The 16,923-nt window shown below is 42.5% G+C and overlaps 1 protein-coding gene and 1 long non-coding RNA gene across 5 annotated transcripts; one reads left to right on the top strand and one right to left on the bottom strand.

Moving 5' to 3' along the window:
- Nucleotides 1–4,306: 4,306 nt before the first annotated feature.
- On the bottom strand, nt 4,307–7,310 carry il10 (interleukin 10). Its single transcript, XM_072665706.1, has 5 exons — nt 7,131–7,310; nt 6,859–6,918; nt 6,379–6,534; nt 5,058–5,120; nt 4,307–4,937 (listed from the first exon to the last, which is right to left on the bottom strand). Exons 1-5 carry the CDS (start codon nt 7,296–7,298, stop codon nt 4,848–4,850), a joined length of 537 nt encoding a protein of 178 aa, XP_072521807.1. The 5' UTR covers nt 7,299–7,310; the 3' UTR covers nt 4,307–4,847.
- On the top strand, nt 5,806–9,555 carry LOC140542778 (uncharacterized). 4 transcript variants are annotated; one of them, XR_011978158.1, is made up of 4 exons: nt 5,806–5,932; nt 6,413–6,635; nt 7,368–7,465; nt 7,628–9,555. It is a non-coding gene; the product is annotated as an uncharacterized lncRNA (long non-coding RNA). The 4 variants fall into 4 exon arrangements; XR_011978157.1 differs by having other exon boundaries at nt 6,403–6,635; XR_011978159.1 differs by having other exon boundaries at nt 5,806–6,635; nt 7,628–7,688; nt 8,936–9,555.
- The last annotated feature ends 7,368 nt before the right edge of the window (nt 9,556–16,923 follow it).

Genomic DNA, 16,923 nt, shown 5'->3' with positions numbered 1-16,923 from the left:
ACTGGAAGTTCACTGGATCCAGTGGAAAGTATGAAACTGCATAGCGAGCACACTTCCAAATTCTGTGACCGGTGCTTGCTTGTTTCAAAATTTACTGCATCTACTCAGAAAGATCACTATCAGGCCATCTGAGATGCTGAGAACTACGCCTTTGTTTTTGCAGTTTCTGAATTTGTTTTATTCCTGGCAGTTTCTCCAAATGCACTGTCTGCACACTGCTGTAGTGCGAAGTGCGGACGCCTCGCAAAAGCAACGAGTTCGCCTAGAACATCAGCATCAGCAGCACGCTTTCTAGAGGTTAAAGGCCTTGCTATGCAATGACTGATGCAGTGAGTTTTACTTCTGCTGAGGCATATTGTGAGTAAGATTAGATATGAGCAGGCTGGTACAAGTATTCAGTTTCAGTCGTGCTAAAGTTACACTAAAGTACAATTGAAACTGAATGCTTTTACTGTACTGTTACTCCAAGAGATCAAAAACACAGTAACCCAGCAACCCAGTAACCTTGTACTTTCTTAGATCTTCAAAGTACTGCTTACAGACCTCAGACATTCAGAATTGCTCATTTGCTGAGCTGTTTTTGTATTTTAAGTAAGTCAAGTTAAGGTAAGTTAAAAGTCAAGCCAAATTCATATCAGTGTAAAATTGAACCGTGCACATCTATGCTAATTTATCATTGTATTAAGACCAAACACTGTTCGGCCAAGTCACCGGTGCTTCCTTTTTTTTTCCCTTTGCTTTATTATTTTTGAAATGGAAAACAATAAATAAAACTGATCAGATTATCTGTTCACAGTATTCTGTGACACACCAGGCTTTTTTTTTTTTTTTTTTGCACAGGTCGAGTAAAATTGGAACGTGATCCCATCAGAGACAACGCAGAGACTTTAAATGTACTTGAAGCTGTAGATAGTGCTTTCCTTTTCACTCAGGAAGAATTTTAGGCCCCATGCTTCCTCTTTTATCCAAGAACGGTCACGATCATGTTGATGCAGTAACCAAACTCTCACTTCAGTACAGTTTCTCTGAACTTTACAACCCTGGAGGAAGTCGTCAGAAAATAGCTACCAGAGAGAAAAAAAGCTAGGTGCTCTACAGAACCGCAACCTCCAGTGCATCCAGCTTCTAACCAGGCTTGTTTGGTCTAAGGTTAGATAAAAGTGTTCAAGTAAGAGAGAAGGTAGTGTCTGAGCTGAACAGGCAGAAGACCAGAATGAAAGTAAACCCAATTAAGGCCCTAAATGCAAATAGCAGGCATGACAAGGAAGTTCCCTGTTCTCAGAAGTAGGCTTAAAACTATGCTCGAGAAGAAGCTGTCAGTTCAGAAAAGGGGAAAAGAGCAAATCCGACGTGTAGAACTTACCTCTCATGCTTTAATCTCCACCAGTGATCTTCAGAGACGGGCCTTGGCTTCAAATCCTTGCTTACTTCCTGTCAAATTAGAACCCAAATTAAGCCTAATTGTAAACTAAACATGTTGACATGGTAATTTAGTCCTTAGCCCATGTCTGGGAAACCAACCTATTCATGACAGGTGGGTAAGCTATAGTCACCTGCTGACCAGAAGTGGTTGAACCTCCCAAAGGTGGTGTTGCGTTTTGCTGCACTGCAGCTTTGAGGAGCTGAGGGTTTTTAGCCAGAGGGCTGGGTTTATTCACATTTTTGGGACGTAAATATGAGCCCAGATGTTGCGTAACAGTGTGTCAGTGCCTCGAGGCCAGCTATGCAAATCTCGGACTCTGTTTTGAAGCTCATGATTGGCCACAAAATGCTTTTTGTTAAATGTTTTAATGTGGTGTAGGTCACTCTTTTTACAGCACTACCATGAATGCAAATTATGCTTTTAGCCCAATCCCACCTTTCTGGACAAGGTAGAGTAATAATTCTACAAAACTACACACGTGACTCGAGTTATGCAGCGTTTAGGCCCGGAGCAGCCATGATGGACAGAGGTGTCAAGTAGCGAAGTACAAATACTCTTATCTTAAGTAGAAATGTTGGTTATCTAAACTTTACTGGGGTTTTACTTCTACTTCTCACATTTTCTCCCAATTATCTGAACTTTCTCCTCCTTACATTTTAAAAACAGCCTCGTTCCTCCTATTTCATTTCCCTTAGTTTTCATTCCGGCTCGTCATCAATAAAAAACCCTCTCCAGATAAATCTCTCCATCCGGAAAGTGAGAGTCTGATCGTGATTGGATGAGAAGTATAAACAGACTCCATTCTGACTCCCTATTGGTTTATAAGAGATCCATCACACCTGCACACGTCCCGTCACTCTCCAGCAGCTCACAGCAGACGTCTGTAGTCTAGTATGAAGACTGTGTCCGTGGCAGAGACTCAAGAGACCTGCAGTGAAACGTCCCGACTGAGCCCCACATTTACATTCCAATAAAGCTTATTGATCACACGCCTCTGAAGTCTGACTTTCTGCAGCTTTACAAAACTTCTAGACAACGACTCCTCATATTTTCCTCCATGAAGCTCATGTTGATGCTCAGTAGAGCACAGAGACGCTCCTTTAATAGAGCTGATATTACTGAAATGCTTCATTTTCAATGGGCAGATCTGCAGCTGAAACAGGAGCCTAGTGCAGCCCAACATTTTTAACATCAACATTTTAATAGATCATTCTCCTCATTATGACTTTTAGAGAAATGTGCTTTTTTGGGGGGGGGGATAAGCTTTCAGTCTTTGTTTTCCTTTCTATTACTTTTACTTTTCTACTTGAAGTCGTTCTGAAACCAGTACTTTTACACTTTTACTGGAATAAAAAGCTTCAGTTGATACTTTAACTTCTATAGAAGTCTTTTTTTTTTTTATAAACCCTAGTATCTCCACTTACTTCTACCTGAGAAATGAATGTGAATACTTTTGACGTCTTTGATGATGGGGGCATCATTCTCCCTATTAGTCAGTGGAGCATCAACACGATTTTGAGGTGTTTTATGGTAAAATTGCTTCATAATGTTGCTTAACGTAGAAGGATATTGTCACATAATTCTAATAGTTCTGAGATCTTCAAGGCACTGGTAAGTACTTTTCTGGGTATGGTAACACGGCGAAAGCCTTCTCCTCCGTAGAAAATCAAAAATGTGAAAATTAGTAAACTTAAGGTTGAATCCTATTAGGCAAGTTTCTCAGAAGAAGCAACGGATAAAAGTAGACGACCGCAACAAGCATGCTAGCTTTTCCTCTTTGGTGAAGAGATGATGACACTAACATGGACTTCAGGAAGGATGTGGAGAGTATGCACTTCCTCCCAGAGGCCAGACCCTCTACCTTGGCTTCTTGTGTGCACGCCACAGAGGAAACTGGTAACGTCGCTTATACAAAGTGTTCCCCTGATTTCCTTCTCGTACCAGCTTCAGCAGAAATGCACCCAGCTCAGTTCTGGGTAAGTGGCAGTCAGGACTACTGTAAGGATGCTGATGGGTGGCCCAGGGCTCTGCATGGCGTATAGGAACACACGTGACTGCGATGTCGCTTTATCAGGTTGCAGAAAGCTTTCGTTTTCCAGCGCTTCAGCGCTTCAGCGCTAACTCTAACCAAAAGCTCGAAGCTTTACTCAGCACCGGCATAACTGAAACCCTGTGTTTTTTTGCTGACACAGCGCGCTACACTTGCATGGCAGTTAGAGGTTTGCTTTCTTATACAGTCTGTGAAGTGAGGCCTGCTGCAGGAGTTTACTGTAAAGAGGTGACAGCTTCGTTGCTGGAAATTGCTCTATTTAGGTCACTTCTGAGGTTAGAGGAGTCATTCTTCAACAATGCATATACACAGGGTTTTGACACACCCTATTGTCACCACATGTGCAGATGTATGTGTAAGATCAAGTGCATATAGTGCTGTGTTATTGCCACAAACACTTTGCGTACAGCCTGCCATCTCACTTAAGAACATAAACACTAACACCCCAGTTAGAAGGAGTAACCGTCCACCCGGCCCATGACTTGGCAGATTTTCTCACGATATTCTGAAGCAAATTCTAATGGAAATAAATAATGGCTGTATCCAGATGTTGCATAATCTACTAAGATATATAATAATAAGAAAAAACCCCCAAAACTTAACTTTGAGGTGGGAGGAGTGTGACGCATGACAATGAGTGTGCTGGAGTGGGTTGTTGATTGGCGGTGGTTGTTTATGTTCGATATCAAATATTATATCATAGTATTGCAATATCAGGAGTTTCGATGCATTGGTGCAGACCTATTAGTCAGCAAAATAAGACAACATAGGCTTCAGCAGGACTGTCTTTTACGGTTTCTTTAATAAATCTAAAGTCAAATATCAAACAGCATAATTTGTGTGTGTGTGTGTGTGTGTGTGTATAGATATATATATATATATATTAAACAACAAAATGATAAACAATAAATTACAAACACTCAAGTGGCATTTCAATAAATTCAATCTGACAATAAATAACAGTATTACAAAATACCAAGCTTTTTAACATTAATTGCAAATAGCAACTACGTTCAGGAATAGCCTTGGTCAATGTGACGTATTAAGTTATTAAGTTCTTCTGAGAACAGTTTTACTTTGACAATGTTTTCAGACCTTATAGATCTAAAAAAATAAAATAAAATAAGATAAAAAACAACAACAATTGGAGCTCAGTGCAATAAACAGATCAAGTAGTGTAGCGTAGCAGAAAGGCGTCCTGAGATCTTGACCGGGTCAAAAATTAAATAGATATCTGTTTAAAAATCCATTGCATCCATGCATTTTTATAGTCATCGTCCGTTTGTTCGTTCCCCCACATTCGCTTCTGCTCAGAGAAGCTGCTGAGGGTTCTCCAGTGTGTTCTCCAGTGTGTTCTCCAGTGTGTTCTCAGCCCTACTGTCGCTTTGACGCCAGATAATCTTCAATGTAGTTGAACAACAAATCGAGCTCCCCCATGGCTTTGTACAGTCCTTTCTCCTTCATCTAAAGACAAACAAAAAAAATAGAAAGACAGACAACGCATTAGCCCATGACCTTCATCCTATGTGCATGTTGGCGCACCGTGGTTGTTTTATACGTAACCCACATGATATTGACACTTACCTGACTGTAGGAGTTCCTGATCCTGGAGATTTCAAAGGGTTTCTTGCAGGCGAAGTAAGCTTTCTGTAAAACAAGGATCAGGACTTGGTTAATTGGTTTTGTCGGATATAATGCACAGACCTATTCCCGAACGAACTCCAGAAATGAAAGACCATAAGCAAGGCCCACTTCCACTGGCTTTCTAATTTCTAAATTCTAGAGAAACCTGCCTAGTAGGAATTGTTCACACTGGTAATAGGAACCAGAGGCATAAACCTCGCAGAAACCTGTTGCTTAATGTCTCAGACATGATTAAGCCACGTTGGAAAGTTAATAAAATCGCAGTATTTACACTGAAAGCACTACAACCCCTGGTTCCTAACACCAACGCAGTACTAGCCTTGACTTGGCAAGTTTCTCCACGATTATCCATTTGAAAAACATGTGTAATAATTCATCTTTAAGTGTGTATAATTAATAAATAACACCATGATAACGCTGTACTGTGACTCAAAACACACTACGTAGTGCCCTAGATAATAGGGTAAACTAAAGAAAAACAGCTTCTCCACCCAAATATCTCCACCCGATCTCCTACAACTTCTAAAAAGCCGCAGTGAACTGAATCCACTGCGTTTATGGCTATTAATCCCCATCCTGACAGATTCCAGTCCTACAGTGCGCCATACTGTGCTCTGTAGGGAGTAGGGAGTAGGGCGTAGGGCGTAGGGCGTAGGGCACAAGGGCGCTCACTTGAGAATGAAGCGCACCCACTGCCCTGACCACTTTGCAGAGACTGTACTACGCTAGCGAGTGAAGTGGACTCGGGATGTCGAGGGACTGACCTGTAGGCTATTAATGACCGCTGTAACCTTGAATTACACCTGCTGGAAGATGTAAGTGCTAGTCTTAAGTAGTGGCTACGCTTAGCTTAGCTCGTTTTGAGCTTATTTGGCTAGCTAGCTAGAACCTAGGGAGCCACACGCAGAGCCCGTATGGAGCAGGAGTGAACTGAGCTAGCTAGCTAAGTGAGCTAATTTGGAGCTTTTAGTGGCAGGATAGTCATTTTAAATAAATAAATAGTGAAAGCTAGCTTGTTTCTGAGCTGACTTGGTGGTTTTCGGACAAAAACAGGCTAGCCAGTGCTAACCTAGCTAGCGCTAGTTAGCTATCTAGCTAGCTAGTAGCTGCCGTGCATGACTAGCACTAGTTCACTTTTTAATTAAATTAATTATTATTATTTTTTAATTTTTTTTACATTTAAGGACATTTTCGAGTATATAAACGTTGTAAACAGCAGATAATTTTTTAAAATGTGTAAATAAAGCGTTTTAATACTTACGCATTTAACTATGTCCCTCTTGAGCCCATTGAAGATATTTCCAATATCGTCTATGGACGTTTTGAAGCGTCTGGTCTCCTGTGTGATCGCCGTGGGCAAAACGGTGTCCAGGTAGAAGTGCAGAACCTCGTTCATTACATGGCAGCCGTAAGGGCCCTGCAAACCAAACCAGACGAGACGGGTGGGTCAGATCTCGGGTTCGGCTCCAGTCAATCAACCAACCAGCCAACCAGCCAGCCAGCCAGTCCCCAGCACTAGTAAGCGCCTTTCCCCCCCTTTTTTTTAGTGATACAGACACAGATGCAGCCCTTCAGTTTCGATATGATGCCTATTGTTCATACGAGGCAGATCTTTGTTTGGGGGAAAAGCTGTAGTGATAGTAGTAGTAGTAGTAGTAGTATCTGCTGCGAGTAATGGGCTGAATCATAAACACAGCACTGGCATCTGTGGTGGAGAGCTTCAGCTACATCTCATACTCACTTTGAAGTTCTCCAGGACTGTCCTGTTGAATAGTGCAAACTCCAGGTCATCATTGGACTCCTGCATGAACAGAAACAGAAAGCTCAGCCCCGTGCTTCATGAAGACACAAAAACCTTGCAAAGTTCCAGAGCTTTGACTCCAAACATCTGGAAACGTCTCGCAACCAGCTTTCCTCGAATTTCTGCACCATCCTTTGCATAAAAAGCAGCGCGTCTGCACCAGGTCTAGCCGAGCATGAGTTAGAAGAAAAGCAGGTCATAGCAGTACTCACGTAGTAGTCTCTTATCTCCTGGTATGAGGAGCGCAGCTTTCTCAGTTTGACAGGGAAGCTCTCCACAAAAGAGCAGCAGTTGTCTCTGCAGTCGACTCTTCTGCACTGAGCGTCCTCGGCCAGCAGCGCCACCAGAAGAGCAGGCAGGAGGAACCTGAAGATGTGCATCCTGGAGGTCGGAGTCTGTCACTGGCTGGTTGAAACCCTTTAACCCTTTGTTTTTTTGGTATGTTTCAGCTGAACCCCCAAAGGAGGAGAAGTGCAGATGATGTCTTGAAGGTGTCATTTTTATACTCTACCAATGAGAGAAATTCCTCACTGTTTCCTGTGGGGAGGTGGGTTTTACTGGCAATGAATCCAAAGACTGTGTCGTCATAATCATCATGATGTCTGTCACACCCTCACATAGATTGACTTTTTTTTTTTTTTAATACATTACATACATGGAAATGTCTTATTAATGAATTCACACCTTGTCTGATTTTTCCCTCTTTTAGATTCTGTCATCCAGGATGCTGATATTGAACTTTCAGAGATTTCCATTTTTTAACAGAAAAGGTTTGACAACTGCTTTTTTCTTGATTGATTACAAAGGTAGTACAACCACTTTTGACTGATATTATAGGTGGTTTAGGACATTTCCACATTATTGTGATAGAAGTAAACAGTTTATAGGAATATCACAGTTTATTTTATTGAGCTGCTAATCAGGAGATCTCCAAATCTCTAACCGGGAGCTATAATATCAATACTAATATCAGTGTTGGCCTTCTAAAAACATGCCACCTAGTAAAGTTACTCAGCTTGAGTTGAGATCTTGCTTAGACATAGCTTCATATACCAGCCATACCCATCCATCATTAGGGGTCAGCCTACCCAGGCCTTCAATAGACCCTATAGACCTCCTCACCATGCTCAATACAGTTAATCTCAAATTAGATCTTGGAGGACAACTGGAATCATTGTTGATGTTTTCCTCCGAGCATGTTGAGATGCTTCACACAGTTAATTTCTAGTAGTTCTGGATGATGGCATTTGAATTAAGGTATGTAGGAATATGCAAGGTACGGTGCTTCAGGTAACAGCTTTGAAAAGACAAGTTATTAAAAAAAATGGACCAAAACAAAAACAAATGATATCAATAGGATGATTGATGCTCACATGTCCTCCTTTAGATTCAGTGGCTGGTTTACAGTAATTTAAGCCAAAGCTTTGAAGCTTGTGAGGTTTCTCACCTCATCTCTGAGGTAGGGGAAGGGAGATAGGCATTTGCATCATGGGTTGGGCCACATCACTCAGCTCTTTCACAGGCAGGCAGGGTCTGCTTTATCATTATATCATGGAACGGCATGTTATTCACACTTGCCCTGTTTACCAGTTCCAACCCATTTTCTGTGAAATCGCCTGGACTGAGAAGAATGAATTTTTTAAATTGGCAGCTGTGCAAAAGGGGCAGAAGTGTTGTATTTAATGATGAGTCACAGTCCAATTATAGAACTGTCAGAATCTGCTTAGCCACCATCTCGCCCATTTTATAAACACATTATGTTACCAGTGTTGCCCAGGCCGAATTACTGTGTATACAGCTGAACGTCAGGTGAGCATGAAATATAGCTTTAACTGCATTGAAATGCAAAGTCTGCTAAATGCCGTAAATGTAAATGTAAATGTAAATGTATTATTAGACTCATAAAATTCAGTTTTTAATATCTCAAAAGTATCCAGTCTAATCTAAAGCTCCTGGTATAGATTCCTAAACCTCCTGATTATCGGCTCAATGTAATAAACAGCAATGCTTCCTGTAGCTGCTGCCCAGGTCATCAGATTCAGACCCCTGACTCTGGCCTTCAAAGCCAAGACTGGACCAGCCAGCCCCTCCGTACTTGTTGGCGAAGGTCAAAAGCCGATCTGCACCAAGAGCCCTTCGCGCTTCAAGTACGGCTCGGCTCGACCCGCCATCCTTTAAGATCCACGGAAGACGAGCGTCCAGACTTTTTACTGTCCTGCACCGAAGTGGTGGAACGAACTTCCCCTGGGTGTCCGAACAGCAGAGTCCAACGCTCGCTGTCCTCAAACCCAGACTGAAGACCCTCCTCTTCTGAGAGTACTCAGGCGAAGAGAAGAGTATTATGGTCTCCATATTGACTTGTGTTTAGTGGAGTCTTAAGATTAGAGGAGCTCTGAATTTTAGTCTATTTAAACTAGCTGAGGTTCTTCTTCAGTAAATAGTGAAGCACTTTTGTAAGAGCATCTGCTAAATGCTGTAAATGGAAATTCAACCCTTATTTCCCCTTATAATCTTTGATGAACTCCTTTTCAATGTTCTTAAACAATCCGTATTGAAGCTAGGCTGGAAAACATCTGCGTTTCATGTCAAGCTTATTTCAAGCTCTGTTTAAAAATAAAAATAAAAACAAAAATCTCAGGAAGTGTCCTGTCATTCTGGATAACAGGTTGTACGAGGGGGAAATCATCTGTGGCGTACATTCATTAACAAAGCAGGTTTCTTTAGGCTCCTCTTGCCTTCTGGTCTGGTGGCGCAAATCGAAAGACTAATAGTTCCTTAACAGCCCAAATTAACCTGTCCCATGTAATCTAAAAAAATGCCTTGATTGGGCTTTTTTTTTTTGGCCACTGAGAGTGGTCAGAAGAATCTCACGTCTGTGACTGGGGAAGTTGACCTCAACGATGGGTACGACTGCCCTCTGAGACCACGTCTGAGCAACAAGTCTCAACACAGGGCTGCAGTAGCTTAACTGGGTTGTATGTTTCTATGAGGCCTATGCTTACATCTCCAGATTGTTTTTCCTCATGACTCTCCATGTAAAGGAACAATACCCAATTGGAGACTATCTAATAAGTCAACCCGGTATGTATTAGGAGGTAGGAAAGTAGGAAACTAGTAATGACTAGTCTTGAATCACTCAATGAAACTTCTAGAACTGACTTGCTGTAAGATTATCTGTGCATGGTTTTTCCTGCAAAAGCAGCAATTCTGCGCTCTCCTGATTTTGCTCCAGTGCAACCAAGTCAAACCAGTATGTTTTATGTCTTTTAGGTCTTACTGGAAAGCATGGAGGATCTCTAGGGAGTTGTCGAGGCCCTTGTTCACACCTGTCATTATCATGCGTCCTGGGTGAGGATGACCTGTAATCTGATCACTCGAAGCACATCGGAAATGGTGGGCGGAGACGCATATGACACCAAAGCGTCTCGAATCGCACCGACAGCAAAGCACTGCCCGTGTCACTACCCCTGCCGGAAAATACGTTAGTGACTGCGATAACAATAACAACCGGCTACAATAATAATAACTGGCTAATGGATCAAGGCGATAGGTCGTCCCGATTAATTCATAGGTAATGTGCACCATGCCCCTCCTCCAGCAGAAATAATGTGGGACATCAGATCACAAACACTCGCAGGAGACATGTTTACAATGGTCGGTGTGAACAGCAGTCACCTGTGACCGGATCACCGGCGTTAATGAGGCCTGAGCGGCCTGAACTAGCAACACCATCAGAACAGAAGACGAGAGGAACCTAAAGAGGTGCATCCTCAACTTCTGTAAGATTCAGCTGATTCCTTAAGGCAGGAGAAGTGCAGAAGAGTCTTGGAGGAGGTCTTTCTTTTTTCTAATGACATTTTGCAGTTAGTTAAGCAGCCTAGTTTTGTCCAAGAAGGCGATTCTTTGCTTTGCTCTGTATTTACGACGCCAGAGTTCATCTTACAACCATTGCTTAAGATGTTCTTCAAGATTCATCAAAAATGAAGTTAAATAGATAACAGAAGAATGTGACCATTACAGTCCTACTTCGATTCCCATCACTGATAAACAGCTCTGGGTCACCTTGTCTGATCAGCTGTTGTTTATCAATGAATGGCTATAAAAACACAGCATCTCATAAGACTGACTGGAGTTTACAGTTTAGTTGGAGGTACGTTTTGATGGTGGTGTTGCTAAAACATTATAACAGGCCTGATAAAATCTGAGACTTTAGCACCTCGAGTTGCGATTTGAAGATAAAAATACGCACAATGCTGCAGATAGTCTGGCCAGTAGGAGAGTGATGATATCTGAGCTCTTTATTTCTCACTAATGACAACACGCCGTCAGTCACTGCGAGGTGACGCTCTTGTGACCGAGAACCACCGTAGCTTTATTCGCTCAGCGTCTTTCGAGGACATTCCTTGAGAATGTGAGAGAGGCGGGTGGACGGACAGCTGACTCAAAAAGCTGTCAAAAGAATTGTCAACTTCACTGGAATCCGACTCCCACTTTCACGTTGTACAAAAATACATGCCTTATGAAACACACGTCATCAAAGATGCTGAGTGTGTTGCCTAGTTTAAAGCGTTTTCCTTTGAGTCAAGTGGCATGACCTCAATCGTGACCGTCTGTGTGATGTGGTTTCCAGAGCGTTCAAGAGGTTTTGAAAGCTGGATTTGTTTCAGTAACACCTGTAATTGTATAGACTGTACAAAGGAAGCTGGTATAGTAGCGTAATATTGGAGTAGGCGTTAGCGTAGGCGGTATCATCTCTGAGCGATTAATGCCAGTTTCTTTACCTTAAGTCTGTGTAATGTAGCAAATGACACGTCATATTTAGACCTAACACTAATGAGCAATGCCGTTTCATCTGGGGTTTGCTATTGTTTACTGGAAATATCAAATTGAGGACTGCCCGTCTTTATTCGTAAATGTAAATTGCATGTATGTAAAGCTGCTGTTTGTTCCCTCCAGAACTTCCAGTCTGTAGAGCGTCATCCTATTTTAGGAGCTTCTCAATTTCTCTCAGTTTTATTAAAAATGCTAAAAAAACCAAAAAACACGCTAACGCCCAGGCGTAAGGCGTTATTGTAACAAATACAAGAGCTAATGTATAGCTATTAATAGTCACAGGCTGTGAATTTGTGCAGGATGATGCCGATGAAATTTTGTAACAGTCCTTTTTTTTCTTTTTTTGGAAGCTGAGGATTACTCATGGACATACTTGTGAATGATGAATGTGCTGAAATACGTGGGTTTTTAGGAAGAAATAGAGGCCAGTCATAAATCATTACGTTAAGAGAATGAATGCTTTTAAGAGAGTTAATAAAGTTTACAAACAAAGAAAACTAGCTGGCTGTTCAAAAGCCCTTCCACATTTCCTCCAGATATGCCATCTTATCATCTGTGATATACCTTTATATCTTTAATGCTCTTGATCTTCCAGAAGAGCTCTGAAGCTCAGCTCAGCTCAGCTTTCATATTGTGTTCGGTACTTTCGGTTTTGCATAAAAAACGTTTCTGGCTTATCTCTTTGAGTGAAGTCCCAAATTTCATGCTAAGGGGAGTAGAGTTTCTGTTTGGCAAGAGTGAGTTTCAGGCGAGAATGTGCTTGAACTTATGCCTCGAAGCCACAAATCGGATCATAACCATACATTTAGCTTGGTAATGATGGAAAAGTAGGGTTGTCCCTATTTGTCAGCTGTTCTCTGATATTTTATGCAACTTTGCATTTTATTTTTGGGACATGTGATTCAGCTTCTCAGGCAATCACCAAGACCTTCCAAAATTATACCATGTACCAGGTGCCGTACAGATCTGTCATTGGCATTTTATACAGATTAGTCAAAGAACAGCAGAAGTCATATTAGAAAATGCCAACCTGTCACAATTGTAGGTTTCTAAACGGTCCTTGTCTTGACTCAGAGCATTTTATTGAAGACCCTGACCTCCTATACACATCAATGTCAAAACATAACAATAAAAACTTCTCTAATAGAGTTATATTTCCACACTTCTATGGTGTTACTGGGCTTTTAAATATGAAATAATGAATTATGTAGGCATACAAAGTAGGATGTAGAGTTGTTTGTAAAGGTTTAAGGGGCATGCGGTTTAGTTTTCTTATTTTATGCATCTATAGGCACCTATTCTTAGTCTTCGAGCCCCTTTCAGTCTTATGGACTGGGCCCCCTATGCGTTTGATGATCTTGGACCCTCTGGAACCCTCCTTCCATTAGACCAACGACCCAGTTTCCACCCTTGCTTCAAATATTCATCCATTGTAGGGGTAGTGGGGTGGGCGAAACGCCAGTATTTTATAGTTTTGACAGTTTAACTGGATTTAGTCTTCACAAAAAGCTAAATATTGATGTATCTTCTGCACCGTGAAATGTTCCTCAGGTATTGTGACCTTACATTTCTGCCATGCGTCCTAAACGTGTACTGAAAAGTTCTTTAGGGAACTAACAGTGCTTGTTCAGTAGCCAGGAAAATTGCAAAATACTCTGGACTAGACAGTGCACTTTATTACTTCTGTGCAAAGCAGCCCTATGTATGCAGTTCAACAGAAGTCAGCATACGGTGGACAACACGCTACAGTGCAATGCTGGAAATGGTGGTACAACATGGCAGAGGGGGGAAAAACCCCAGTGAATGTCTCGTTCTTACTGAGCTGATTCAACCCCTAAGAATGAATCATAGTTGAACCAGTTGAAGATCGTAGAGTTGTTTTTCTTTTCATATAGACCCAACAAAGGAGCTGGCTAAAGTTGATTGTGGATAGTGTTTTACCCAATACTGGGTCAACGCGGGGCCTCTCTGTGGCCCTAGCACGCGTATGCTCTTTGATCCCTTGGCGTTTTTAAAGGAAACAATCTTTTTGAACAGTAAAACACACCACATCGTTCTCTGCGGTGGTTTTAGTTTCACAAGACGTCGTCTTTTTTTTTCCTTTTCTGTTTTTCACCAAGCTCTGATGTAGGGTGTCAAGGCTGCAGTTTACTCACAGCCGCCGCTAATGACGCAGAGAGAACGGTTGCTTCGCTGGCGGACGTGTCTATCCGTACAGAGCAGCGGGGGCTGCCCATGCCTTTTGCGGGCGGGTGGTGAATGCAGCGCACATGACTTGGCCCTTGGCTCTGTGCAAAGGGGGAAAAAAAAAACAGACTTCCTCAGTGTACCATAACATACATGTTTTTGTGCAGCATGCAAGCCCTGCATGTATGTTTCTGTACCGTTTTTTTGCACAGATCTTCAGGCTTCCTGTCTTTGGAGATGCAGCGTGCTCGGTTGTTTTTCCGTGCACCATGGTGTGGTCTTGTGATGAACCTCAGATGGTATATTTGCGGCAAGAATTTTTGCACAACTCATCAGTTCCCACCGTCGGTGGCTACTCTGCTTGGCCCGCCGATGCGCCAGCAACAGCGGCCCTTCTGCGGGCTTACCTATAAAACATACTTGATTCATTTACCACCAGCTTCCACTGCTGTCATTTGATGTGGTTTGAAAAAAAGTGTTTCGTGTCAAACGCCCATCACCAGCTTCTCACCAGACGTCCCTTTGGGTTCGGGTTGAGAGACGCTGCAAGTTTCAAAACAAAAGAGAGGTGGAGGGTGGGGGATGCCAAGGGGACTTGGCACGGAAGAGTCATGCTATTTTTGCAAGCCTGCTTTTATTTTTGTTTTTCTTTTCAGCATCACATCATGATGCGTCATGCACCCTAGAGACCCCCGGAGATGGTAACTCTCTCTCTTTGTTGCAGAGTTCAGGAGAAGCTGCCGTACAGTAGCTGACGCAGCACACTGTAAAATAAATTACAGCAGACGCTTCACTTTTTAAGGCGTGACCAACAGTTATTAGGCAGAAGTCTGGACAATACTGTTGTGGGCGTCAGGAAGACCAGAAACCCACGTATTTTCCCCATTTCCTGTTCGTTCTAATGGCAGAACTGTCGAGCAGAAGCCACAATCTGAAGACCTGACTCTGCAATATTTAGCCGTCTTATATATTCGGTTTATTTTGCAATGCTCTGACCTGGTTTGGGATTTTTGCCATTGTTAAATAGGCAGTACTTGGGAAGTCGTGTCGCTGTGGACGCTGCCATAGTCCAGTACAATCTGATCAGTACTGTAAAACTGCATTGGACACTGTCTATTATGCTGCAGTGTACTGTTTTTATTATATTATGCATCTGAAGGCACCTATTCTTGGTCTTTGAGCCCCTTTCAGTCTTATTGATTGGCCCCCCTATGCATTTGATTGAAGTTGGACCCTCCTTCCATTAGACCAACTGCCCAGTTTCCACCCTTGCTTCAAATATTCATTGTATAATATTTAATTCATATATAATATGCTACAATATTCCATTGTAGGGGTGGGTGATACACCAGTATTTTATCATTTTGACAGTTTAACTGGATTTAGTCTTCACAAAAAGCTAAATATTGATGTATCTCCTGCACCGTGAAATGTTGAAATGGTATTGTGACCTTACATTTCTGCTATGCGTCCAAAACGTGTACTAAAACAAGTTCTTTAGGGAACTAACAGTGCTTGTTCAGTAGCCAGGAAAGTTGCAAAATACTGTATAATAATGCATAGTCGAGTACAATCTGATCAGTACTGTCAAACTGCATTGGGCACCGTCTAGGTATTATTCCGCCATTTTTAGCACGAAACAGAACTGCGCTCTCAGTTTTGCTTGTAGTTTCGCCATGCTGAACGTGTTAACCACACTTATCCATACTATGACAAAAATTGCACCAAATTTCCATTTTGCAGAAGCAAATTCATTTACCAAGCAGAAAATGATAAGCTAGTGGTTGAGTGAATCATAAAATCCGTGCAAAGCCAGCGAATTTTTATCTTTTGATCTCATAACTCTGATCACCTACGGCTATTTTATGTGCTCACTACTTTCACAAAACGGCTGCCGAAAGGCGTGAAATGTGAACTTTGTGTTTAAGCATGCCATGGTTCCTTCAGTGCTCTGGACGCTTCTGCTGCTTGGTTTGCTATAGAACAGGATTCCTCAGTGTCAGCTCAACAGGGCCAGTGTTTCCATCACAGTTTGGGCATGTTCTTGCTCTTGCCACCTAAACCTGGCAGTCCACTAAGGAGTGGAATGGTGTGTTTGAGCCGGAAGACCACCAACCTTTACTTGAAGAAGCTGAAGAGCTCCATACGCCCTGGTCTACACTTGATCCTGTGGTGCATCCTGAGGTTTAACAGTTAATTCCTGTTGTCTCTGTGTCCTTGTGGCTTTCCTTACAGGTGCCCTGGTTTCCTCCTGCCTCCCAAAAATACACATGGCAGCTTGGCGATGGATGCTCAGGTTCCCCAAGGTGTGTGTGTATGTGTATGTGATAGGCTGGTGCATTATTCAAGGGGTGTGCCTGTCCTGCACTCCAGACTCACCACCACCCTGACCAGAAAGCAAATAAGATAAGGAATGAATGACAGACCGTTCTCCAGCCTTTCTTTATCCCCACAAAAAAATTTAACAGGATAGTTCTTTTTTTTATTTCTGTGCCTCTGTGACTGATATATGCAAATGAGGTATGTTCTGATTGGCTGCACTGTATTGCACAACAAGGGCTAGGGCTAATGTGGTACCACAGCTCTAGCAACTGAGTCTAAGAGAGCACAGTCGGCCTGGGTCCCACCGGGATGGGTAGATGGTGCTCTCTCCCAGCATAGAGTCACCAGAGTCTGTCAGCTGATGTGGTGGAGCTGGGGACCCGGCGCTTTTCTGCCTGGCGGTGGCTCTCTCTTTACAGGTGTCGGAGGAGATGTGTTGGGAGAATTGCTAGTACTACCCCCGAAGCCACCCCCCCAACCTCCTAATACGACTCTCCTGTCTACATCCATGGAGCATTTCGTTTTAGCCCCCCTGACTCTTAATATTCAGATGCACCTGATCTGGATCTGGTGTTCATGGAAGGCTGGAGCTAAAGTCTGGTTTACAGCGCCCTGCATGAAAAACTTCACCATGAATGAATAATACTAAAACTGATGGTTGAC

This window comes from Salminus brasiliensis, chromosome 21, assembly GCF_030463535.1.
Source record: "Salminus brasiliensis chromosome 21, fSalBra1.hap2, whole genome shotgun sequence".
NCBI classification, from domain to species: domain Eukaryota; kingdom Metazoa; phylum Chordata; class Actinopteri; order Characiformes; family Bryconidae; genus Salminus; species Salminus brasiliensis.
This window is presented reverse-complemented; position numbering and strand designations above follow the sequence as displayed.